Genomic DNA, 26,956 nt, shown 5'->3' with positions numbered 1-26,956 from the left:
AGGAAAGGATGTATGAGCAACACTATATACATAGAAATTTAACTAGAAGGTGCAAAAGTGTTAGGCAAATTGTTTGCAACAAACAAATTTTGCTAATACTGACTGATCCTTGAGAAAATTCATTCAAAGAATAACTAATCTACACATTGGGTACTGCCAGTGTGTTTAGAAATGGTTAGTTTAAAGATTATGAATTGCTTTTTGTACTTGAATGTAGTACACGATTCCTTTGACAGACCTTTGAGGTGGGGTACTTGTTGAAGACTCTGAAAATGGCTAGTTCAGCTGCAACAGTCTTTCCTGATCCAGTGGGTGCTCCAAGTAGAACATTACAGTCTGTGTGATACAGCGTATGAAATATTTGTGTCTGCACAGGGTTAAAGTGGCTGAAGTTATACAGGGCTTCATATGCTTTGCATCCCAATGCTGTGACTGGCAAAGGCTGAAGATCCAGTAATTCTGAAAAGATTCAACAGGGTACTGCAATAAAATTACTGAAAAACATGCATAATACTGAATACTGTATTTTAAAGAATAAACTGTAACAATCCTTAATTGTTTAGAGGGGAAAATGATTAACACAACTTCTTACACATCAGTGATACATCTTTTTTATTTCCTGTGATATTTACCACACTGACATACTCAACACTGTTCTGTTATGGGGGGAACTCCCATAAACCAACTAAATTTTTTTCTCTTCTAGTCAGGAAAGTAACTTGAATAACAAGTGTATGAAAATATTCATGCAGAAGAAAACTATATTTGCCTTAATTTGTAAAAAATGAATTTGCAAACTTTAATACTGGAATGGTTACTAACAACAAATTACTTTTGAACTTTTGGACGCTGACCAAGACAGAGTAGCATGTGGTCAGAGCCAATGGAAACAAATGAATTTCAGCTAATTCTAGGAAGAAACTTGGGTGAGAGTTTTAAAGTAGAACATGGCTGAGTAAATAAAATCTGTCCTGAGAAAACCTTGAAGGAAACTAGATTTGGTTGTTTCTCATTATGTGGACTGTAGACCCAAGGAACTAGAAAAGTGAAATGACAGTTACAGATAAATACCCTTGAGTATCTGACAGACCTTTTATTTTTGTATAACCCAGAAAGCTATTAGTTGAAACAACAGATGGTACCATTACTCTCAAGATTACTGCATAAAAGATGTCTATTCATTTGATGTTTAAGTGAGAAGATTAAAAAAAATCAGCAAGGGGACAGAGTGGTCTGTATTCTGAGTAAAATCTTCTCAGTACGGTTTCAAAATGGAAAGTATGATGAATTCTCTTCTCCAAAAATGAAAACAAAAGTCAAAAAGCTAAGTTTTAAAATTGTTCTTGCCCATGCCTATAATAAGGTATCTTATGTAAATATGTAAATATTCTAAAATCTGAAAATATGAAATCCAAATACTTAGTATTTTGGATAAGAGATACTCAACCTGTACTAGAAGTTGTTTAAGTTGGGCTGGGGTGGGGGTGGGGTGCCTCAAGCGGTAGAGTGCTTGCTTAGTAAGTGGAAGGTCATGAATTCAAAGCTTAAAAAAAACCCAAGAAATATATCTTAGTAAATTGGAATAAATATGTGGAAAAAAGGATATCCTAAACATGTCACAGAGAACATAGATTAAATGATAAATAACACTTTCATTGAAAACAGAGGACACACAGTGAAATTATGATTATAGGTAAAAACAGATGAAAGCAGAGCAATAGAGAAAAGATGAATCTCGTTCTTGTTGAAAGTATTAAATTTGATATAGTGTAAGAACTCTTGTAAATGCAACAAAGTACCCCTAGCACAACAACAAAAAAACTATTAAATTGGTCTAAACCGAGTTTTACGTTTTGGAACTCAGACAAAAATTAAGGCCCCCAATTAAGCTCTACAAGATGTACACATAAGTAAATTTGTCTTTGAAAAGTTTCTTTTCAAACTATACTGCAAATAAATTGGATTCTGGTTCACAATACAATACTTCTGAAGCATAAACATGTTTCAGCATTAATTAAAACAGCAATTTATGTAAGTCAATGATTCAAATTAGCAATTACCTGTATGGGGAGGATGTCTCTCTGGTAAAATCAGATGTTGAAAGTTGATAATGCAAACAGCCTCAGCTCCTAACCATCTATCAGACACTGCTCGGATGTAGTATTGGGAAGGCAAAGGCTCAAATATAGGGATTGTAAACACCAGTAGTTGAGCTTCTTTACTAAGAACCTAATGTGAAATAAAGTCTAAAATAAATATGGGTATTCTGCTACAAAGGTCTTGGTAGTCTATGGTTAAGACAGTAGTATCTATGCAAGATCTATTAAAAACAAAGTATCTTGGATTTCTATGTAGCTGAGATATTCAGGATCTTCAGAAACTTGTGGGTAGTGCCCTTCTCAGGGTACCTGATATAAAAGGTTAAGTTTCTATTATATGTATAATATACATATATACATACTTATATATCCATATATATGTATCTCAACATGTATTAACAGATTACCAATTGGATTCATTATTAGAATTTCCCAAACTTCATTCATTCATTTATTAAACTTCATGATTTCTACAATATTATTCAATTATTTTTATTTTCAAATATTTTTCCCATAGTACCTTAAGTGGAGTACCAGAATCACTAGGAATAAATAGAAGGTTATCATTAAGACAAATGCAATACAAACAAAATATTACTGGAAATTCTGCTGCTACCAAACCAAGACTTTCAGTCTGGAGCTTCTTTTCTCTTTGGTAAAAAAGTGAAAGTATAATTGGAAGCATCAAAGTAGCAACAAATTTAATCTTTCTCTTGTGATTTGAAGAGAATTTTCACATCAATACTCCTTAGAACTGTATGCATAAAAATTATTATTTACCTAACCTGTTTTACCTATTCTGTACTCCTGGAAACCGTGCCTTAAACCATGGTAAAGATTACAATTGAATTTCTTAAACTATGATCACTTTGAGTTATCAATCCTGCAATATTTAATCACTGTTTTTTTTTTAATTTTAAAACCAAACAGAAGCATAAAACATAATAAATAAAGCTTGAGTAGTACAATATCACAGAGAAATAAACTAAAAACCAGAAATTGTTAGTTTATATTGATTATATATATATAGTTAGTTTCTTTTGATGATAGCAAAATAATTATGATGTACCACACATACACATTTACCTGTTTTTTAAGAGCTAGAAAATACTCTGAATGATAAATATGATCATTTGTAGGGTCTTCAACCCAAATCCACCAGGGTTCTCCTACTGTTCCATGGACCTGGTAGAAGAGTAGTATCATAGTACTGTGAATATAACTCAAGAGATAGTGTTATTTACATATTCAGCATTTCTTTCTTTCTCTCTTTCTCTACTCCCCCTCCCACACTTTTTTGATGGACACAGTACTTATAATATACTTTATTTTTTAGAACAACTTTAGATTTATTTATAGAATAGAGAAGAGAGTACAGCGAGTTCCCAAATACTCCACACATTGTTTGCCCTACTACTGACATCTTGAATTTGTACAGCACATTTGCTACAACTAAAAAACAATACTCATACATTATTAATTACTATCCATACTTAGTCCAGACTTCTTTGGTTTTTACTTCATGTAATGTTACTGGTCCATGAACCATTTAGGATATCACATTACATTTGGTCATCATGTTCCCTATGGCTCCTCTTAGCTGCCCCAGTTGCTCAGGTTGCTCTTGTTTTTGATGACATTGACAAGTTCTATTAGCATATACACAAAGGGGTTTTTGTACAGTGAGGAAGAACTGACCAAGTATTTTGTTCTGTCTCTTTCTCTTTAACAACTTCATTACATATAATTTATAAAGCAAAATTTACTCATTTAAAGTATAAATTACTTAAAACAACAAAAACATAACAATAACACTTTAACATATTTATAAATCTCTGCAACAATAATCTAGTTTTAGAATATCTTCATCATTCCCCAAAGAAAACTTATACTCATTAGCAGTAACTACCTATTTACCACAGAATTGCCTATTCTGGACATTTCACAAACACTGACTCATGTAATCTTTGGTCTTTTATGATTGGCTTCTTTAACTTACCATTATATTTTCATAGTTCATCTTCATCCACATTTTGGCATGCATCAGTACTTTGTTTCTTTTTACAAATATTATACTGGATAGATATACCATATTTTGTTTATTCATTCCAATCTTTTTCTTTTTCCTTACAAGGTTCAATCTTATTTAGTATTCATTTCTCCCTCATGTGACTTAGAAAAAGGTGACACATTCCCTGGGATAATTTTGATTCCCACAAGCTAATCTGCCCCTGGCATTCTCCTGACAACGACTATGTAGTAAAGGAGAAGCCCATAACAAATAATAGATTAAAAAACAGGGCTTATAGTATATGCTCTGAGCTAAGGAAGCAGGGGAAGCAATTCCGTTGCTCAGTTTAATGTGAAAAAAACATTGTGAAGCACTCAACAGTATTAGCAGAGCAAAGAGATGGGAAAATCCTGGGCCTTGGATAACATCATTAATCAGAAGACTGAGCCATCTTTCTGGCCTGTTCTAACTATGGGCCTTGTATTGCACAAGATAGAACATTATCCTGCTAACGCCTGGTTGAGGCAAGCTTTCCATTCTCGAAGCCAACAGCATTTTGCCTTACAGAGTGAATTTTAAAATAATTAAGTACTCTCTTTCACTAATGAATTAAACTCATTTGGGAGATTTATTATAGACATTAGAAGAAAACAGTGTGGAAAAATATAGAACTTCCATACCTTTTAAAAACAGGTATTAACTGTAATTTTGTGTCATCATCTAGCCCTCACAGAAATTCTATGAGAAAAATAAACCTTATATATGTTAAGATATGAGGGAATTCTAGGAATTAAATGTCTGGACACTTTAAGGCCAATGGAAAAAAGCTGGATTGGGACTAGGGCTGATTTCAGAGCACACAGTTAAACAAAATTCATTCACCTACATTCAACTAGAATCTTAGAATAACTACAAAACAGTTATCAATTACTGACTTACTTATCTTCCTCCACTGGCTTCCTGAAAACAAGGACTGAGTGTTACTTGCCTTTGCATATACAGTTCTAACACAGTAAATGATGAAATGACAGATCTTAAACAATACTGCCTGAATAAGAGGATCCAGATCTTTACATGTGTTTACTATTATGTTTTAATATAATTACATCTAATGTACTGAAGAAGAAAATACAGAAGGAATAAGAATAGTAATTGATAAGCGATGGAACTGAGGAAGGACATTTTTGAAGAAGAACTGTGTATACAGTGCTAAATGTTCACAGAAGTAAAGAAAACAATAGAAAAATCTACACATAATGCCAGTCAGTCTGTTTTTGAAAATCACTAAGGAAGTAGTCTCTGGTGACAAGAAAGACAATGGAGAATACTTCCCTAACATGCCTAATGTTTAAGAAAAGGAGAAAAACAGTAGCTTGAGAGTCACCAGGATTTAAAAATGGCTCTTTTAACATAGAGAATTCCTAAAGTTTTGGTAAGTTAAAATGAAAGAGTAAGCAGAGATGGCAAAAATGATTGTAACATAGAGAAAATAAAATATAGAACAAATGTGGCATAGTCCTTATATAGTTGAATCCACAAAAATATTGCTCAATGTTGAACTTTTAATTTCCCTAGATGCTCTGAAAGGATCTCACTGGTTGATTATTAATATGGCACATTTCTCTTGACAATGAGTAAATACCACTATAATGCTTTAAATGACTCTTCAATATATATCACTTTACAGGATTTTTCTACAGGACTTAAGGAGGTGTAATGGAACCTGCAGTACAGCCATTTCAGTTTAAAACAGACAGAGGTATTTTTCACTTCTACCTGATCGTTCCAAGTAAAGTCAGGGTAGACACTGAGTGTTACTCGGAGGACAGTCCGTGTAATGGGCTGAATGGAAGCTTCCATTGTAACAGAAGGAATCTGATGAACACACTGTTTGACCTTCAGTCCAATATTCACATGATGCAAAATGTGACCTGATAGAAAAATATCACATAGAAAAAAATGTGTCAAGGCACAGGAAAAAAAGCAGTATTATCTGACTTGTAAATGGGCTTTCAGAGAAGGTGATTTTATTGCTTGTTTTATGATTTGCATCATAGAACAGCTGACATTCTTGACCAGGCATGTTTGAATATTTTGTAATAATTAACTTCAAATAGCAATTCATAGCTCAAAACCAGTATCAAGGTTTCTTTAAGTATTAATAAGTTTTTAAAAATTACTGAGACTTGACATTGTTTAAAATACCAGCAGAATCACGTCTTTTCAAGTTAGTATATGACACTATAGAAATATTTAGCATGTTATAAAAATAGACATTAATTTATTCAGGGTCTATTTCTGAACTCTATAGTTATGATGAGAAATGCTTCAGTAGTCAAATGCCTCTCGCTCATCCAGATGTATTTCCACAAAACATAAAGACAAAAGGTAAAATCTGGTCAATCTAGCACAAAATTAACTATACACATTTTCATAGATAATCAGATTCTGAAATATAGATATATATGGAAATACCAAAGGGGGAGTTTCTCACAAAACAAATGTGACTAACTATAATAAACAAATTGGAGTAATTCCTTATATTTTATAGTAATGAGATATCCTGTATGTCTAAACTCTTCAACATTAAGGTTTTTAAAAAGCACTAATTAATAAATCAAAATGTTTTATACTTAACCAAATTTGAAATTAAGGTTAATCTTCCAAATTTTGATAAAATATTTACGTGTTACCCCAATATAACTATTCTCAACTTCCCTTGTTAATAATCCTAATTTTGTTCTATAGATATCTTTTTTCCATTCAATCTTAGAAGAAATATTATTCTTCCTTCACAAAATAACTATCTCAGCATCCCTTGACATTTTTAGAACTCTTTCCAGTAGTGATTCTCCCTCTTTGTCTTTAGCCTCACTCCCTTCGAGCGTAATGTCTATTTTATTCAGAAATGAAGTAGTAACTAATCAATGCATTACACATTTGTCCAGTAAAATATCAGGTTTCATGGAAATGTATATAGGAATAACTATATACATTTACATGAAAAAAGCACAACACCAAACACTATGTACATACTGATACCAACTGGCTTAAACATGTTACATATGTAATTAAATTCATTTAGAAACTGGTAAAATGTGAAGATTAAAGTTTATATAATTTTTTACTATAATATTGCTGATGTACATAAAGACTTCTTGACTTCTTTTTATTGTTGTGCTGGATGGGGGTATATCGTGGCATTTACAAAAGTTCTTACAATGTCTCAAGTGTATCATACTTGAATTCACCCTTCCACTGGTCTCCTTTATCCCTCCTTCCCCCATTCCTGGAATAGTTTCAATAGGTATCATTTCACAAAAAAAAAAAAAACACTATGCAATTGAAATAAATTAAATTGAAAATAAACACTACTGAGTGTCTCATCATTTATGATAACACTCAATATAAACTCCATTTTATTTATTTTTATTGTTGTGCTTGATGGGAGTACATTGTAGCATTTACAAAGTTTCTTACAATGTATCAAATATATCATACTTGAATTCACTCCCTCCACTGCTCTCCATTTTAGTTGCTGATTAAATTCAGTGACTTCTTAAAATTTGGAGTGACTTTGGATTGAGTTTAGATAGATAAAAAAGATTTCATAAATATAGTAAAAATTTATCTTGAGCATTCTCAATACTTCTATATCTAGTAAAACATATTATTTGCACAAGTAAATACATTGAAATATTTTTACTGCCTTCTTACCTATTTCATCTTTCCTCATATCTTTCAGCTTATCCACAGTAAGGTTTTTTTCTTCTAATCTTGTTAGAATGTGTGGTGGTAATACTGAAAATTGTCTCAAAGGGCTAGCCCAACCCCAGAGTCTCTTGTCAATGACTTTACTAAGATTCAGGAGCCTGTAGGTCATGGTAGGCCAACGCTTCCTCAGAGCAATTTCAAAAAGAGCACGGACAATTCTAGCTGCATTCTGAAGAACAAAAGAAGAGGATTGGTAGGGAGAACAAATGTACTTTTAAATGTCCCTAAACTTACTATTCAAACTCAACTCAAAAAAAGGGCAAGTCAAGCTGCATCTCTGAATTGTGGAGCAACAATTTTTTTATATAATCTTCTTTAACTTTAATTATCATAAAATAATCCCATTATTTGTATGTGGATACCACTTGCTAAATTCTCAGAGGGTAGGCCTATTTCCAAATTCTTAGAAAGTTTGATCCTGACACCCTCTAAAAAGTAAAAAAGTAGGAAGAGACAAAAGGCATGCAAAGTATCTAGTAGACTGTTGAAGAGCCTAGAGTGTAAGAAACAGATGAAGATGCCTCTGTGTATATAATGAAATGAGTTAAGTCTATATGAGCATTTAGAGTAGAATTAAGAGGGGCTCTGGGATCCAGCTAGAAGACCTATTAATAAGTGAAGAGTGTCAAAGAACATACTGATGAGTGCAGCTACCCATATCTATGGCTCTCTATAAATCAAGCAATGTTACTAGTTTTACATATGGTATCTTAGTTTATTTTCACAACAACTGCATTTGACTGGTACTGATATCATGATTTTATAGGAAAGAATATTAAGGGTTGGAGAGCTTAAAAATTTGAACAAGGTTCTACCTCTGTTTAATGTCAGAGCATTTATTCAATGCTAGGTCCAAATGGCTTCAAACTTAACACTAAGATTCTAAACTCAGTGGTCTGAGGATAATTTTGTTAATCAACATATAGGGAGTTAAAATAAATGAAACCTTTAAAAAAGTCTCCACAGCCAGTTCCCATTTGCTTTGCCTCCTACCCTTCATCATTAACTTTGCAGATTGTTTTATTGAAGATTGTTTTTATAACCATAAACTTGGAGATATTTTCCAATATCTAATGATTTCTGTATTTGAAAATGAAGAAGGTTAAATCCAGATAACAAATAAGAGATGAAAAACAGAAAAGATTTCAAAACAATAGAACTCAACCTAAAATTCTGAGGTAAAAAATGACCAGAAGCGTTAACGGCTTTGGTTTTACACTTTATAGAAAATGTGCATGTCTTTTGACAAGTTCTATCTTTTTTTCATTATTAGAAGCTTAAAAAATGGCATTTGAAGTTTGATACTCATTAGGAATGACTGAAATAAGTCTTATTAAGGTTCAGAGGATGATAAATAAAATGGAAATTTTGACTAATGTAACTATCAAACATAGTTTATTCCACATTATGTAGGTTTTTCTATACCATTCCGAATTATTCTTGTAAAAAAAAAGAAGGCCTGTCAGGTTAATTTACCCAATTATTGTGAAAGTATATTATTTTTATATTTTAGAACCTATATACGTTCCCTGAATGCTAACAGAAGTGGAAGGAGAAAGTCTATGTGGCAAGATGCAACAGAACATTTTAATCAGGAATGATATAAAATGGTGGTAATAACGAGCAAAGTTTATAACATGTACAGTTTAGGGAGACTAATCATAGGCTTTTAAATAAAATCCTGGAACAGCTGAGCTAAGGGTTTATTTTAGGTTCTAAGAGAGAAAACTTTAAATCATTCTATGAAGCCAGAATTACACTCATCCCAAAACTGGACCAAAAAAAAAAAATACAGGCCAATCTCTTTAATGAACTCAGATGTAAAAATCCTCAAAAACATAATGGCAAACTGAATTTAACAGCATATCAAAAAGATCATACACCACAATCAAGTCAGTTTCATACCAAAGACGCAGAGATGGTTCAACATATATAAGTCATTAAATGTAATATAGCATATTAACAGAAGCAAAGACAAAAACCACAAGATCATCTCAACAGATAGAGAAAAAGCCTTGGACAAAGTTGAACATCCTTTCATGATAAAAGCTCTGATGAAACTAGGAATAGAAAGAATGTTCCTCAACATGATAAAGGTTAGACTTGGACATGCCTACAACCAACATCATGCTAAATGGGGTAAAACTGAAAACATTTCCTCTAAAGTCAGGAACAAAAGAAGGGTGTCCACTTTCTCCACTCGTAATTCAACATAGTCTTGGAATTCCTAGACAGGGCAACAAGACAGGAAGAAGAAATACAAGAAACACAAATAGGAAAGGAAGAAATCAAACTATCCCTATTTGCAGATGACATGGTATTATACCTAAAAGGAACCCTCATACACTGCTGGTGAGAATGTAAATTAGTACATCCACTATGGAAAACAGTATGGAGGCTCCTCAAAAAACTAAAAATAGAACTGCCATATGATTCAGCAACATCACTCCTAGGGATATATCCGAAAAACGTTAAGTCAGGTTACAACAGAGGCACCTGCATACCCATGTTTATTCACAATAGCTAAGCTATGGAAACAGTCAAGATGCCCACTACTGATGAACGGACTTGAATTTATACAAAGAAAATGTATTTATATACAATAGAATTTTATTCCTCCATAAAGAATGAAAATTTGTTACTTGCAGTAAATGGATGGAACTGGAGAACATCATCTTAAGTTAAAAGCTAAAGGTCACATATTTTCTCTCATATGTGGAATACAGACCTAATACAAATACAAACAATATCATGAAAAACAGGTCACACTATGAGGAAGTTACATATGAGGGGAGGAGGATAAAAGAAGAAAGTTAAGAAGATGAATATGGTTGATGTACATCCTACTCAAGAATGAATATAGAATTTTGAAACCTGTTGAAATCATCATAAGAAAGGGACTATGGACGAAAGGAGAAAAACAGATGAGATGAACCAATTCAGGTTATAATACATATATACAGTGAAATGTCTTAAGGAAATTCCCTGTACAGCTACCTTAAACAAACAAAAATATCATGTTTTAAAAAACAAAGTAAGAGAACAGGAGGGAAGAATTGGACCTCTCTGGGGGATTGGTACCCCTGGGAGTGGGGAGGATGTGGGGAAAGGATATAGGAGGGAGAATATGGTACAAATATTGGACATACATGTATGTAAATGGAAAATGAGACCTGTTGAAACTATTCTAGGAGGAATAAAGGAGAATGATGGAGGGGGTGAATTCAGCAATAATATATTTGATATATTGTAAAAAATTTTGTAAATGTCACAATTTACCCCCAGCACAACAAAAACAACAACAACAACAAAACAGAAAGTAAGAGAAGATTAAAGTAAGGGGAGGATGAGAGGGGCTCAAAGTGGCTCCAAACAGTGCTGGGGAGTGGACTAGGCAGGATCAAATCAGGCCAGGCCATGGAAGTGAAATAAAGGGTTAGGAAATTCATCTCATTTTCCTTGCATTTGATAATACAGTTAGCCCTCTGTAATCCAGTTCCACACCTGTGGATTTAGCCAACTGTGTATGAAAAATACATAAAATGAAAAATGTGACTGTACTGGATAAAAAAGAGAAGAAAGTTTAAGGAATATAAAAGTTCCTTCAGAACTGAGAAAGTGCTTGTGGTACTTCTGATGACTCAAACCTCAAACTTAAAATATAATAAATTCAAGTATAACTTAACTAATGCATTCAAGGATGATAAATCCATAATAACCATTTAAGAAAAACCAGGGATACTTTGAGATAAATCCTTAATCGGAAGTTGACTTCCCGGGCACTATCACTCAGGAAATGTAAGTTTTATACTGTAAAGTAAATTTTTATGTTACTGTCTGATATTATCTTTATAATCTTGAATCAAGTAGAAATGTCAGACTATTCATCCAGAACCCAGTAAAACTTTGCCTTCCATTTAAATGATTAACTATTTCAATACAAAACAACAATATTATATCACTTTTCAGAATAAAAAACAGATAAAGAAAATTAGATAGCTATAGGGTCTGGAGAACATCTACATTCCCTTTATATAACTTGTGAGATAATCACGTGGTTTCTTGGTTTCATTGATTAAACTACTACATTCATTGAAGTTGTTTACTACTGTATCAAAGTTCATGTTTGTAAACAATTTATGCTTTCAGCTATTTCAAAGCACTCCTAAATATTTCTGGCTGTTGATAATCATTTATTTAACACAAACATAGTTTTCTATATTGTCTTTGAACAAAACTAAAAGTTAAGGTTATAGAATAGTTACATGACCTAAGTAAGATTAAACTAATCTTGCTTTACTTAAGGGAGGCATTACTCATAAAAGATAATTGAAATGCATACTTCTGTGATAAAGAATAAACATTTAAAAAAAAACTTTTCCCAAAAAGCAGACCTTTAAACTTGAAAGATAAATAGGCAAAAAAAGGTACTTCACAAGAAAGTTTGAATATAAAAGAAATAAAAATTACACTTTATACCACAGCATTTAAAAAAATTTTAAATTAATGAACTCTAGTTTAGGGAATAATTTTCTTTCAATCTTCAACTTCTACAAATCTGCAAGAGAAGATCACATTTTTAAATCTTCTTTAAACCCATCATATTGACCATATAGTATGGGATGTATATTTATTAATCCTTATTAAATGGTAAATTTGTTATAAGCCAAACCAATACACAATCCTGATTTATGAACAGAGACTGCATAAGAGATATAAAAATGAACAATTCCAGTTCTAGGAAAAAAATGGTAGTTTGGTAGCATCTCACAAAGCAATAAATTGACAGTGTAACATGAATTAATTCCTTAGTCTCTACAGATAAGCAAAGATGTGAAAATTGGAGGGAAATAAAATTCTCACCTGTGCAACATATGCAGAATCCGATATGAGGGAGAAACTGTCCATCTCTCCTCGGCTGATGTAAGTTTGAAGTAAGATGTTTATTTTCCCGTAACTATTTTCTACACCTCCAGGTGCTGACAGTTCACAGAAATTGTTTAATAAGGCATCTAACTCCTCTATTTCCTCTTCTCTAACCTAAAAAAAGACAATGTTTTCACAGTAGTATTTGGGGATGATTTATTGAAAAATTTCATATTGAAATTAAACCACATTGTTTTAACATACATTTTCATTTAGGATGAAACAAGAGTTACTTTTTATAGCAAAAAATTAGAAATTTCCCCATCAGTAGTATTTTATAACTACAAGATGAAACTATCTTGAGGTTGATACAATTACATTTTTAGTCATCACCAATATTAAAGTTGCCATTGACATACACAAATTTGATATGCTACAAAAATTAAATCTTCTGACCTCACCATCCTTCAATTGATGAGATTTCATGTTTTATTTGACCACAGTAAAAACTTCTTCCCAAATGGATTAGGGCAAACTTGATTATCTTCAAATGCATTCATTACAGTCATATATTTTTATATAGCATAACACATTCATTGCTTACAGCTATGAAATACTGTTTCAAAGTATTAAAGCTTTCACTGTTAATAAGTCCTGATGTATAAAAATATTCCTATCTAAGCTTGAATCACAGTATTTTATATTTTCTTCAGTGAACTTTATATTGCAAATAAACCAAAATGTACACACTACGTTATTCAGTAGTTTCACTATTGCAAAACTTACATAAATTATTGATTTGGGATAAAAGCACAGAATGCTGTCATGAATGACAGTACATTCTAGGATACTGATTATTTTTGATAAATGGAAGAACATTGCTGATACTCCAAACATAATGTGCCATTTAGCTTACAGTGTATCAGGAATAAAACTTAATTAAAAAGCTCTTATAAATGAGGGAGTGTATCTGTGCTGTACACATTTGATTCACACTTTAAATAATCTTACCTTAATTTGATCAAATTCTTCAGCTTTGGAGACTATAGCAAAGATATCACCTTCTGTCTTGTGAGCATCGAAGAGTTGATTAAAGGTCTACCAAAGTAAGCGTTATATTTCATTAAAATTCAAAGTGCAACAAATATTTTAAATTATAAATGTTATCAGACATCTTTAGAGAACACTGGAATCCTAGGCAATGTAGTTATGTATGTGGTACACAGTATTCCAAATCTTTGCTTTTAAGCATCATCAAATTTAGTAAAGGATAAAAAACACTCCTAAAACATAGTTAAGGAAAATCTTTAGAAGCAAAAAAGATAATTAATTGGAAGCTACATTAGATACCTAAAAAATGTTCATCATAACATTTTGGTCTTTGTCTTAACATGGGCATATAGAAATCAACACCATTCAGCAATTCTAACTGATCAAATATCATAAGATTCAGAGGGAAAAAACAAGAAAATATGTAATCTGAAGATTCTCACAATATTAGGGCATAGAAGACAACCATGAAACTAGATGCAAATAAAATCAGTCAAAGACCATGTAGAATGAAGAAGGTACAGCATTCAAGGAAAGGAACTGCAAACAGGTTTAGCATGTAGTTTGGAAGCAATGTGCTGAAGAGTTACGTAATACAGAAAATTAGTAAATGCTCAGTAGCGGATGGCAGGAGTAAAGTGCTGGGTGTCAGGTTGTGAACCACCAGATCAGAGTTGTAAAATAACACATGTAAAGGGGTTTTTAATCCAAGTATGATACATTTGATATATTGTAAGAACCTTTGTAAATGCCACAATGTATCCCAATGTACCCCTCCCAGCACAATAATAAAGGAAAAAAAATAAGACATTGTTACTAAAACAAAAAAGACAGATTATGCAAATATGAGGGCTATTTTGGAAAAGATAGGAAAAAAATAGTAAGCACGTGAAGGTATTTTCTGAAAACAAGCCTACAAAACCTATATTACATACGAGCTGCAGTTTCTATATTTTTGAAGAAACCTCACGTGAATGATTTTTGTTTTCCCATTCAAAAAATTAAGCACAAAATAAAAATAAATGAAAAAGTAAAAACGAGCTGACTACATTTAGAATAAAGGTTAAAAATTCACCTCAACCCATTTCTTTCTTTAAATTTGAGTCTTCTCTTCACAGGTGATCACTGTTATGTTTTCCCATGTATTGACAGATGTGTATAAACACACATGACACATCATCTTACACAGCACCATTTTACAAGGTAACAAGTAAGACAGGCATGGTGGTACTTGCCTAAAGCCTCAGCCCTTGAGAGACGGAGGCACAAGGACCACTAAGCTTATGAGTTCTAGACCAGCCTAGGCTACATAGAGAAACCACATCATAAGTAGATAGACAGATAAATAAAGAAATAAATGGAACAAGCCAAGCTGCAACTGTGTGACCAAAACTACCTTTGAGAATTCCTTACATTGTCTACAGCTTGGTTGACCTGATAATTTTAGTACTTTAACTCCACTTTAGTCAGTGTATTTTAGTAACATGCAATTAAATTTTCAATTTTTTATTCAAAAATATTATTAAGACATCATCTCCTATGTAAAATTATTCAGGCATCTCTATCCCATAAAAATCAATCCATGTGCTTCAGGTGTTTTAGGCATAGGTATGTCTACTCGTGGGATATATTTGCTAAACAGGATGACAAGCGGGCCCTTACTATTTGAAGTCTCATTTTGCTGAGCATATGTTGTTGAATTCATACAATTGAATGTATTTTGTTATATTAGCTGCTTTTGTTATTTTGCATCATTAACATCTTTTGGAGTCTAGAAAGCATTTGCATCTAAAAGCAAACATGCTTCACTTGATCCTCTCAGCATAGTACCTCAATGGTGTTGTATTTAATGTAGTAGTGACTGGCAGTTCTACCCAGATCAGTTGAGGAAAAATATCCAGTTCGTTCTTCAAAACGAATCATCTGAGCTTTGTCTAGTTTTCGTCCAACTTCAATGACTAACTGTTCTCGATGCTTTCTCAATGTTGGGTCAATCTACAGGAAAGAAATACAAACACTTGAATTCTTTAGAGTCATACTTGCAAACATGTACCTATTCATGGGAATTAAATTTTTTCTTGATTATTTTTAGTTAGACTTTCTCCTTTTTTGTAGTAAAAATAATAGTAAAATTTATTAGGGAGGAAATTTAGTGTAACAGGATAAAAATGGGGAGAAATGGAAAAAAAGGAGAAACATTTCCTGCCCCCATGCAGAAAACAGGAATAAGGACTCCTAGTTAGACTTTCTCTTAAATTTATTTTTTTAACTGCTACAGAAGACACAAAGAAAATATTTTAGAATCTAAAAATTTACATAGATTTATAATATTTTAGATTATAAATATTGGAACTACATAGAAGAAAAAATTACCTTCTCTTTCCCACACTAAAATGAAGACTTTAACATTATCAAATCATATTCTTATTTTATGAGTTGTTTGGAGAAATGATGGCAAGAATGCATTCCCCTATTAAGATACATAAAAATAAATGCAGTGATCCTTATGAAAGTGTAGTTTTACTGGGCTAGCACTTTCATAACTGCTGATGAGAACACCCATTTTGCCCACAATAATAATAGAAGCATAAAGTAAAATGAACTTGATGATAAATTTTTGTATAATTTTGAAACTATTACTTACATCACAGTCTTTTCCTAAGCAGAAATTACAATATTTATCGTAAGGTACAACAGATATTCTTGTTGCTATGACATGTGTATAAATAAATTTATGTACACATTTGTACTCCCAAAGTGAACACAAACACATGCCAAGTATTAAATACTATTCTCTGGTTATGAACAGTAAAGTAAAACAGGTCCTTTCACAGGGAGTGGATGAAATGTAAAACTACTTTGGAAATCCTATGAGGTAAGTGCTACCATTTATTTTAATTTAGATCTTTATGAAAGCTAAAGTAAATTTAAAAAATCATGATAAAAGCGAGAGCACACAAGGGAGGGGTGAGGATAGGTAAGACACCTAAAAAACTAGCTAGCATTTGTTGCCCTTAACGCAGAGAAACTAAAGCAGATACCTTAAAGCAACTGAGGCCAATAGGAAAAGGGGACCAGGAACTAGAGAAAAGGTTAGATCAAAAAGAATTAACCTAGAAGGTAACACCCACACACAGGAAATCAATGTGAGTCAATGCCCTGTATAGCTATCCTTATCTCAACCAGCAAAACCCCTTGTTCCTTCCTATTATTGCTTATACTCTCTCTACAACAAAATTAGAGATAAGGGCAAAATAGTTTCTGCTGGGTATTGAGGGGGGGAGCAGGAGGGGGTGGAGTGGGTGGTAAGGGAGGGGGTGGGGGCAGGGGGGAGAAATGAACCAAGCCTTGTATGCACATATGAATAATAAAAAAAAAAAAAAAAAAAAAAAAGAAAAATGAGGCACAGGAAAATCAGCTGCAGGTAAGTAAGATGGGTTCAACAGTCCTATCAGCAAATATAAACACAAGTATTTGCTGTAAGTGATATACTGCAAGTATCAGGTTCAGTTTTTAAAAACACTTTATTAATTACATGCTACAAAACCATTAAAATATGTTAATCCACTTGATCTGTGTTAATTTGTAAGAATTTTGTGAAAAAGAAAAGAATTTTGTGACTATAACCTTTTTACAAAAGGTTACCTAAGTGTGGTAGTACATGCCTGAAATCCCTGCACTTGGTAGACTGAGGCAGGAGGATTGCCAGTTCAAGACCAGCCTGGGTTAGGTACATAGTAAGATCCTGTCTCAAAAAGAATAAACAAACAAATAAATAAAACATTTACAACCTTTGAAGGTAGCAAAACTGTGTATACTAGAATGAAAAAAACCCCTTACTTTATACTGGAAAAATACACATTTTTTCCTTATACTGAACAGCTACATAGCAATGACTTCTTATATTAACCTAGTACTTTAAAACCACAATGATATGTTATTTTATTCCAAGATATGCAATGACTTATCCCATGAAAATATGTGCTGTGCTGCTTTGTTTTTCTTTACCCATCCAGGGTATTCTCACAGTGCCCATATTTGTAATGAGAACAATCAGTGTCGTGTTTAAAATGTGTAAGGTCAGAGGTTGCAATGAACCTATATGTTATAAAAGTTCCATTTGGCTGTAAAATAAGGCATCCATTTGAAGATCAGCACATATTTCAACTGAGAAGAAAGACATTTGAGCCCTATTTAGGGAAAAACTGAGTGTGAAAGTCCAATGTTTTCAGATTACCAACCTCAGAACTAATTGCTGTTGCTGTTCTTACTTTTCTTAAGTAAGCCTTAAGTTTCATTTTTTTTTTCATGGTAAAATCTACTGTATAGGAAAACGAAAAATGCAAGAGAAACCCAAAATGATCGGTAATTGCTTTGATAATACTATGAGAAATATCAAAAATAAGCTATCAGCAAATGGAAAAGAAGTATAATTGAATTAAATTCAACCTTTTTAATAATTTTGACTGGACAAAGTGAAAATTCATATGATGATGGTGAAATATTGTTTTCATTAGACCACAACTGGATTTTGCCTGTAATTAGGAAGCATTTACAATATATAAGCAGAGTTCTAAAGACAAGATTGTATAGAATCTGTAAGCCACATGGACCACACAACTGTAAGTTCACAGGAAGAGCTGCTACCATGTGTATCTAATTCTCAGGTTATGCATATGAACTCAGTTGTGAAACTGATCCCAGCCACCAAACTGTTAAGCTAATAAGTCATTAATGCCTTTGCTCATTTTCAGAATAAGAGACAGAGGGACTTCATAAAACTAATAGATCACATATTGCATAGTCTATTATCAAAAATTGTCTATAAGTTTCTTCATGTCTGGTTTATTCCCAAACTAAACTCATCATACTTATAAAAATTACATGAAATGGAAATAGGCCTGAAAAATAACTTAATAATAATATAAATACTAACTTATTAGTATCAGTGGGAAAAGAGACTTATATAAAACAAAAAAATTACTGGGGGGCAATTTAGTTGTCCTTAGTGTTTTCTAAAAAAGATTAAAACTCTTTATTTCGTTTCCAGGTCCCTAACTTTTTTCAGGTAAGGTGACAAAAGCAAATATTTATCTTTACATCATGAAACGATTACAAAACCCCCAAAATGGTTTTAGTTGTTTTTTAATAAATGAGTTTTCTACCTGATAGGCTTTGTGACTGATGCCATATACTAATGGATTTGCTCTCATCCGTACGTAAAGGTAAGTGTAGCTGATCCACTTCACTGCTTCTTCCACATTAGTGACTGTTCCCAGAGCAATCTGGAATTCAAAAACACAACAGAAGTTAAAGTAATGCATTAAAGGCAAAGAGAAATGTTACAGCAAAGTCCATTTTGTCAGAAGTTAAGTTTTTAAAATACATCATTGTGGTTCACTTAAAAAAAGGTAAACACAATCACTGGACATGACTTCCCCAATTAATTAAAAATCAGTTCTGCTTCATTTAATTGAAAACAGCCCATTAGAAATGCTATTTTCAAAACTGAACTTACTCAATATTATGGCATTTGATTATTTCCCTCTACATAGAGTTTAATACTACAAAGCATTAAGGGCATTTTTGAGATTTGTTCCTGTTTTTCTTTTATAATATACAATTTGTTTTAGCTTTATTTTATTTTACTGAAAAATTCAAATATAAGTATACCAGAATAAAAGCAATAAAATTTTATTACTAATTCTTTATCCTGATTCTGTGCAGTCGTTACTAAAATCCCAGATGACATAATGTTAGCTTTCACCTTTAAAGATAGCTATTTGCAGGTTATCTAGTAAAAATAAAAAGTGGATCTTAGTGGTATTATATGTAATACATATATTTAAAAAGAATATGACAGAAGAGGGAACGGTTCTGTTATTGAAAAAACATTTATAGATTTGAATCATATAAGCACTAGATAATTCTTTAGATTATATTCAGAAAGGAAATAAAATGTTTAACATAGTATTTAATGTAGCTTTCTGATATATTAATTAAATAAAATTGCAATATATTAATTAAATAAAACCAAAGGTTAATAATTTAAAAACACAACAGTCATATGATCTGTAGAATAAAGAAAAAAGAATTACTAGACAATGGTATTAACAAAGAATTTTAACACGTTTTAATAGCCAATGGATCTATAGAAAGTAATATTATTTTTACATAAGGTGTTATTTTACCTTAAAAACTCAAAGTTGTGAAAGTAAGCAGTTATATATTTCTTCCTGAACCTTTAGCTGAAAAAAAATATTTTGTCTACTGCTTTAAGCAAAGAGATGTTTCTACCTAAATTACTAAATTTTAGGAGGAAAAGAAAATGTTGTCACTTTAGTACTAACATAAGAGAAAATAAAGACCTTAATGTTTGCTTTAATTCATCTAATTTTTAAATCCATGTAGCCATCTGTAAAATAAATATTTGGATGAGCTACGGGTGAAGTTCGGTGGAGCAGTGTGTGCTTATCATGTGCAAGGTCCTAGAATCAATCTCCAGCACATGTGTGCATACACTCATGCACACGCACACACACAAAAAGCCAAAACCAAAACCAAAACCAAAACCCAACCCAACCCAAGATAAAAACAAGCAAACAACAAAAAAGTGATGCTTAGCTGTCTTTAAAGATAAGAAAAGATATATTGGCTGGGAATGTAGCTCAATGACTTGCATGCATGAAGCACTAGGTTCAAACCCAAGCATCATAAAAAAAGAAAGGAAAAGAAAAAGAGAGAGCTATAGTACCATAAAATTACTATTTGTAATCTTATACACTATTTATTATTAAAAGAGAAAAGGTCATAAGTAAAAAAAGAGATTATTTATTTCTGAATTTTCACTAATTTACAAGTGAGTAAGCCATTTAAAATATAGGTAAATGTGTACATGTCCTAAAATGTAGGCTATAAGGCTGTCCACAAAATGAAGAGCATCAAGAACTAAAGAGCTACGGGTGGGACACTAGTGTAAGGATAAGGATAAAAATCTGATCCTCACTCCTATTTGTGATTCTATCATTTGGCTGTCAAAATTGTATTGTCATGAACTGTTAGATCTGTATTCCCTTATGATCTTATGCTATTACTTTAAAATAATGATGTATATTCCCTCATGACACAACTCCTAAGAGTAGAAAATTTTATAAAGGACAAAACAAGCTTGCTATAATTTTAAAAATCAAACTTAGTTAATATTAAAAATGACCTGTTGCTACTAATGATAAGATTAAAGGAAAGGAGGAGGTAGTATCAAAGATTGGATCAAGCAAGAAAGCCTTCTAATCTTTCCCTCAAAAGGGAGGAGACTATCCAGAAAAATAAATGTAAATTTATGATGGTACACCTGGTTTTGGGACTAATCCTTGAATGCCACCTAGTGATAAAAATAAAAATTTCCTTACATATTGCTGTTACCTACTAGCTACTTAATATAAGAGACTTTCATAAAACAAGTATTTTTTTCATAGAGTATCTTTGAAATTTACTGATTCACCTCAATAACCAGCAATAAACCTGTCCTCCAGGTAAAGCACAATAGATATGGTAACAAGCATAGCATCTTCCATAGCCTCAAGAAGTTCCCTAGTCATGGAAATGAAACATATGCAACCAATTAAGATAACATATTTGAACCCAACAGTATTAAAAATAGTTTTAAAGAAAGTGTTTGACATATGAATCTTATATAAGTGGTATTAGTGTATAGTGTGATAAAGTTCCATTAAGAAATATAAGATCCACCCAAAATACGGTGATTTAGAAATAAGACTCAAGTATCAGTTCACTCTAACTCATCTATTTAATTTGACCTTTTAAGGCTATCTTATTTATTTGTACTACATGTGTTTTGAAAAACTGGCCAAAAACCATATAAAAACTAAATAAGCAAATTTATAATCATGTGTATGTATGCATAAATTGATATATGTAAAAATCTCCATATAAACTGATTTAGTAAATTTATGAAAAAATTTATTCTACCATTTATTTATGAAACTAAAATTCCAAGGCTGGTAGTGAGCACAAAAGGGGCTGAGTATAAAGGGACTAACAGAAAACAATAAGTGATGTTATCATTTGCTGCACACTAACTGGACATAGGCAAGTACTAAATTTTCATAACAATGCAATGAGAATATCCTCATTTAATAAGTAAGAAAACTGGGACTTTACAGTGAAGTGACTATAGTGAGGAAAGCAATAGCCTTCTATGGCTGAAGATCTGTGTTGGAGAGAAGTAAGAGTGAGATGGGGCAGTTGGGCAGAATGTGGAGGCCTTAAATACAAGAAGAAGGTACTTGTGCAACATCCTCAGAAAAAGGTGAAGTTCTGTATACAAAGAATGTGTTGCAGGGCTGGGACATGGCTCAAATCTTAGGCAAGGGCAAGGCCCTGAGTTCAAACTCCAATACTGCCAAAAAATCATATGGTTTAAGTCATAATACAGAAAAATTAACATAGTTTAAAAGTACAGACTATGTGGGCTAGCACCAAGTAGGTGCTAAGGTCATAAGACTCAAACACTTTATTATGTTTCTCTCAGTGCATAATGAAGAGGCTTTACATAGGGAAGGGAACTGTGACCTTTCAGCTTTAGGGTTATGGAGTCAGCATTAAATTATACTTAACCATAATAACTTCTCTAGTTTTTCTAAGCTAACAGTCAAAACTATTATTCATGAAATAAAGATATTAATAAAGACAGCATTCCTAACCTAACATGACATGTATGTTGATTTCTGTAGAGTCTTGCAAAGATTTTGGGAGTCTCAAGACTTAAAAATCTTTTACCTTAAGAACAAAGCACATGATAAAAGCGAGAGCACACAAGGGAGGGGTGAGGATAGGTAAGACACCTAAAAAACTAGCTAGCATTTGTTGCCCTTAATGCAGAGAAACTAAAGCAGATACCTTAAAGCAACTGAGGCCAATAGGAAAAGGGGACCAGGAACTAGAGAAAAGGTTAGATTAAAAAGAATTAACCTAGAAGGTAACACCCACGCACAGGAAATCAATGTGAGTCAATGCCCTGTATAGCTATCCTTATCTCAACCAGCAAAACCCCTTGTTCCTTCCTATTATTGCTTATACTCTCTCTACAACAAAATTAGAGATAAGGGCAAAATAGTTTCTGCTGGGTATTGGGGGGGGGAGCGGGAGGGGGTGGAGTGGGTGGTAAGGGAGGGGGTGGGGGCAGGGGGGAGAAATAAACCAAGCCTTGTATGCACATATGAATAATAAAAGAAAAATGAAAAAAAAAAAAAAAAAAAGAACAAAGCAGAGGTTCATGTTATAGATTAATTTCATACTCAATTTCCACAGATTACCAAGGTTAATTTCATATTCAACTTATTTCATTAATAGGAAAATTTATTTTAAAGGGGAGCTATTCAGTTGATTAAGTTATGAGGAAGTTTCACAATGACTGTACTTCATTATATTAGCTAAAAATTTCAATTTTTATTTGAATGCTTTTTATGTCATTTCTGTGGATGGAATGGCATGTCAAATACTTTATGAACACGAGATGAACTTATAGGCCATAATTTATTTTTATTCTCAGGGCTTGACTAAACAATTTCATTGATGCTATTTTATTGTCCCTAGGGAAAAAGAGTTCCCTGAGGACAAGAGCAATATTATACTCAGTTTGTATCTTCTGCATAATAACATCAACTACCTTATGTTTGCTTTACCACCTATGAAATTGTATCACAAACATTAATTCTAAGTTTACTATGATTGGTCTTTCTTGACATACTTAAAAAACAACTGTATAAGACAGCCATGTTTTTCTTATAAAAGTTAGGTCTTACCAGAAGGTAAAGAAAGTACTAATCTAGAAAAATATATTCACCTTTAACTTACTATATTTTATATAAGATAGCAGAAATCTAAGCTATAACAAAAAGACTGGGTTCAGAGATAAATAGACCTAAGTTTGAGTAGTAGTTCCAAAACTTATAGCTTAGTGTCCTTGGGTCAGGTATACATCTTTCTGAGGATAAATGTATCTGAGAGAATAAAAGAATGTAAACAAAGCACCCAGTATTCTCTTGTGTATTAGTAGGCCCTCAGTTCACTGCTACTATTACTACCATTTTACAAGAGTAGACTTTATCCCATTATAAATACTGTTGACCCAAGACTGAATCATTTAAACTATACAATCATAGTAAGCAACAGAAGACTGAAATTGGGCTGTAATATTATTCTCTTTAGAGTTAAAATTTATTTTCTAGTCTTTTTTGATTGTCCTGTAATTTTGTTAATAGAAACCAGTGATATTCATGCCTTTTTTTCTAACTTCCAGTCATATCTTCCCAAACATATCTATCCTTTCGAGCTCAGATTAAGTTTTACCACTTTGATGAATGAAGCCTTTCCTGTCAGTTGGGGGCCAAGTGTATTCTCTCCTGCTGAAACCTTGTATAGAATGTATCACTTTCTTTCCAACATCATTGCACTATATATTTTTTTTCTCCCTTTTTGGACTATGTGTTTGCTAACAAAGGGAACTGCATTGTGACTTTGTTTTGAAAATAACATGAATACAATGCAAGTGAAATTTCTACAAGCTGTTTGAGAAGTACCTGATAGAAAGCTTGCACAAAATAAGTAATATTTGGTTGTGGTTATTTCATTAATTTATTTCACATTTATAGCCTACATGCTTTTAAACCTTATGTAAGTTAAAACCAAAGGTTAGAAAGGATACCAAGGTAGTGAAACCTCATTTGAGTATTTAACATACATATTCTAAATTGTAAGAATGTTTATTTTCTTTACCTAGGCCTCCAATATTTGTTATTTAGATCTTAAAGTAAAAGTCATATACACACACTAAACAAAGTATACTCTGGCTGAATTTAAGAAATCACATCTTATGTAACCAAAGTTATTCAAATGACCTAATAAAGATAAAAGAACAATATATATCTTATAGAAGTTTGTTAAACACTTCATTAAAAACTTTATAAAATTGAAAAATAAATACTTGTTGCTATTATTGCTACTTGTTTCCCTTATTTGTGTAAGTTTGCATTGGATTTACAGTTCATAACAAAACTTCACAAAATAAAAATACAGTCATTTAGGAATGTGTTCTTATTAGTTGTATCGTCTACATTTTGTACTGCAGTAAATTAATCAACAATATTGGCAGACTGTGATCTTTTGACTACATGACACAAATACTAAATAATTTCCTAAATACTATAAAATAGAACCAACTCAACCTTTATTATTCTTAAAGCTAGTGACTCTATTACAATCTTTTATTCATGAGCTCTTACCTCTGCATTCAGGTTATCTGCAAGGCTTTCCAGAAACTGACTCTCAATTGGATTTTGTTGAGTAAGCAAAGTGAGGTAATGGCTGAGTTTTTCATGTGTTGTTATAATGATTCCTTCCCCAAATTTGTCAAATTGTGGTCGCCCGGCTCGGCCAAATATCTGCATGACATCTAAAATTCCAAGGTCAACAAAGGATCCTCTTTTTGCAGCATATATTTGTGTTCCCTACATGAGGAAAAGTTAATAAGATTTACATAAAAACACATAAATATAATCCTGAAGCACTGAATACTGAAATTGGGCAAATATGGCAAGATCTCAAGAGTGTACTTTAACTAATACTTTGATCTCTGTGATAGATTTAAATTTTCACAGTTTAAACTACATTTTTATTGGAGAAAATAACTCTGGCCTTATATAAATAACATTCAAAGTCAATGAAAGAGCCAAATCACAACATTTTTCTAAATAAATCAGTCCAGCAGTTTGTTTTAAGACACAAAGAGATCCATGTGCAAAGGAAGATAAGCTCCTACCTTAATAACAACAGCATGAGCAGGAAGATTGACACCCCAAGCTAATGTAGCTGTACAGACTAGGACTTTGATATGCCCATTAGAAAACAAGTTTTCAACCAAATTTCTGTCCTGTCGAAGCATTCCTGCATGATGAATACTAAAACCATCTGGGAATAATTCTCGTACTTGCTTATTTCTTGACTTTTGGACCTAGAGAAGATACCAATAAAGCAAAAAAAGCATTTAAAAGCAATTATTATTGAACAGATCTGTGGAGTGAGTTTATAAAAAAATCCACAGTTGTTTTAATTTTTAAATATCTTCAGTATATCTAAGTCTTTGTATATAATGCTTTACATAAAAATCATTTAGAAGTTGTCTGTCTTCTATCTTAAAAGTATTGGAACATGATGCAAAATTTCAAAGGACCAAAGTGAAAAGCAAGTGTCTCTTTCATTCAGCTGTCATTCTTGCAATTAATCAATCTTACCTATTTCTTATCCTTCCAAAAATGCTCCACAAAAAATAAGTGTAAATGTATGTAGGCACTTTTAAGAGTAAAGGTCAAAGTCCTTATACTGTAAGGCCCTATAAAAATGAATCATATCCCCTAACTTCACTTATCCACATCAGCCACATGGATGGCTTTTCTTTGGATCTCTTTTTTTGATAATCCATACTTACTTCAGGGTTTTACACTTTCTACTCCAGACCCACTATCTAGAAGCCTTTCCCTCTTCCTACCATGGTTCCTCTTGGTCTTGCTCACTGCAATGAGCCAATAAACTCAATGCTGTTCACTACAGCTGTATTCAATATGGTGATCTTTGATGGGATGACATTGACCACCTGTCTTGGCTTCTCAGCTTTACAACTACACTGAGTGTAGCATTTGCTAAATGTTGGGTTTTGTTGAGTAGGGTCTGTTCTTTGGGCTTGTCTGAGCTTGGATGTGGGATTTGGTACACTTATCTGTATAAGTGCCATAGCAGAAGATATAAAATTCATTGAAGACATACTATATAATAGAAAAATATTTCTGAAAATTAAAGACTTTACATTATGATTACATAAACTTTTTGTTTATCATGTCATGTATTTATTATTACTCTGAAAAAGCTCATCAATAATTTAAGAGCTTCTTTTTGAACAGTTTTTCTATGTTTTTACATTGGCAGAAAATGAGATTTCAGGAGACTGAGGTTCTAATCCAGACTGTCATATTGACCATATTTCAAGTCACTTACAATTTTAAACTTCCAAGTTAATAATAAAGTGGAAAATGATCTAAGGAAATAGGACTCCATGAAATCTGCAGCAATTATAAAACTACAA

At 32.4% G+C, this 26,956-nt stretch overlaps 1 protein-coding gene across 9 annotated transcripts in view; it reads right to left on the bottom strand.

Annotated features, from left to right (window-relative positions):
* The window catches only part of Ascc3 (activating signal cointegrator 1 complex subunit 3), a 357,473-nt gene that overhangs the window by 133,440 nt on the left and 197,077 nt on the right, over positions 1-26,956 (bottom strand). For 8 of the 9 annotated variants that reach the window (XM_074077814.1, XM_074077822.1, XM_074077820.1 and 5 more), the window contains 11 exons: positions 25,640-25,831; positions 25,104-25,328; positions 18,966-19,085; positions 15,631-15,795; positions 13,762-13,848; positions 12,748-12,924; positions 7,828-8,053; positions 5,887-6,041; positions 3,186-3,284; positions 2,061-2,229; positions 239-459 (listed from right to left, as the gene is read on the bottom strand). In XM_074077814.1, the coding sequence (XP_073933915.1) occupies positions 239-459; positions 2,061-2,229; positions 3,186-3,284; positions 5,887-6,041; positions 7,828-8,053; positions 12,748-12,924; positions 13,762-13,848; positions 15,631-15,795; positions 18,966-19,085; positions 25,104-25,328; positions 25,640-25,831 (1,836 nt within the window). Of the gene's footprint in view, positions 1-238; positions 460-2,060; positions 2,230-3,185; positions 3,285-5,886; positions 6,042-7,827; positions 8,054-12,747; positions 12,925-13,761; positions 13,849-15,630; positions 15,796-18,965; positions 19,086-25,103; positions 25,329-25,639; positions 25,832-26,956 lie in introns of those variants that run through there. The other variant, XM_074077834.1, reaches the window with a different exon arrangement.

Source organism: Castor canadensis, chromosome 1, assembly GCF_047511655.1.
Source record: "Castor canadensis chromosome 1, mCasCan1.hap1v2, whole genome shotgun sequence".
NCBI classification, from domain to species: domain Eukaryota; kingdom Metazoa; phylum Chordata; class Mammalia; order Rodentia; family Castoridae; genus Castor; species Castor canadensis.
The sequence above is the reverse complement of the archived record's forward strand: the minus strand, read 5'-3'. Positions and strand labels throughout refer to the sequence as shown.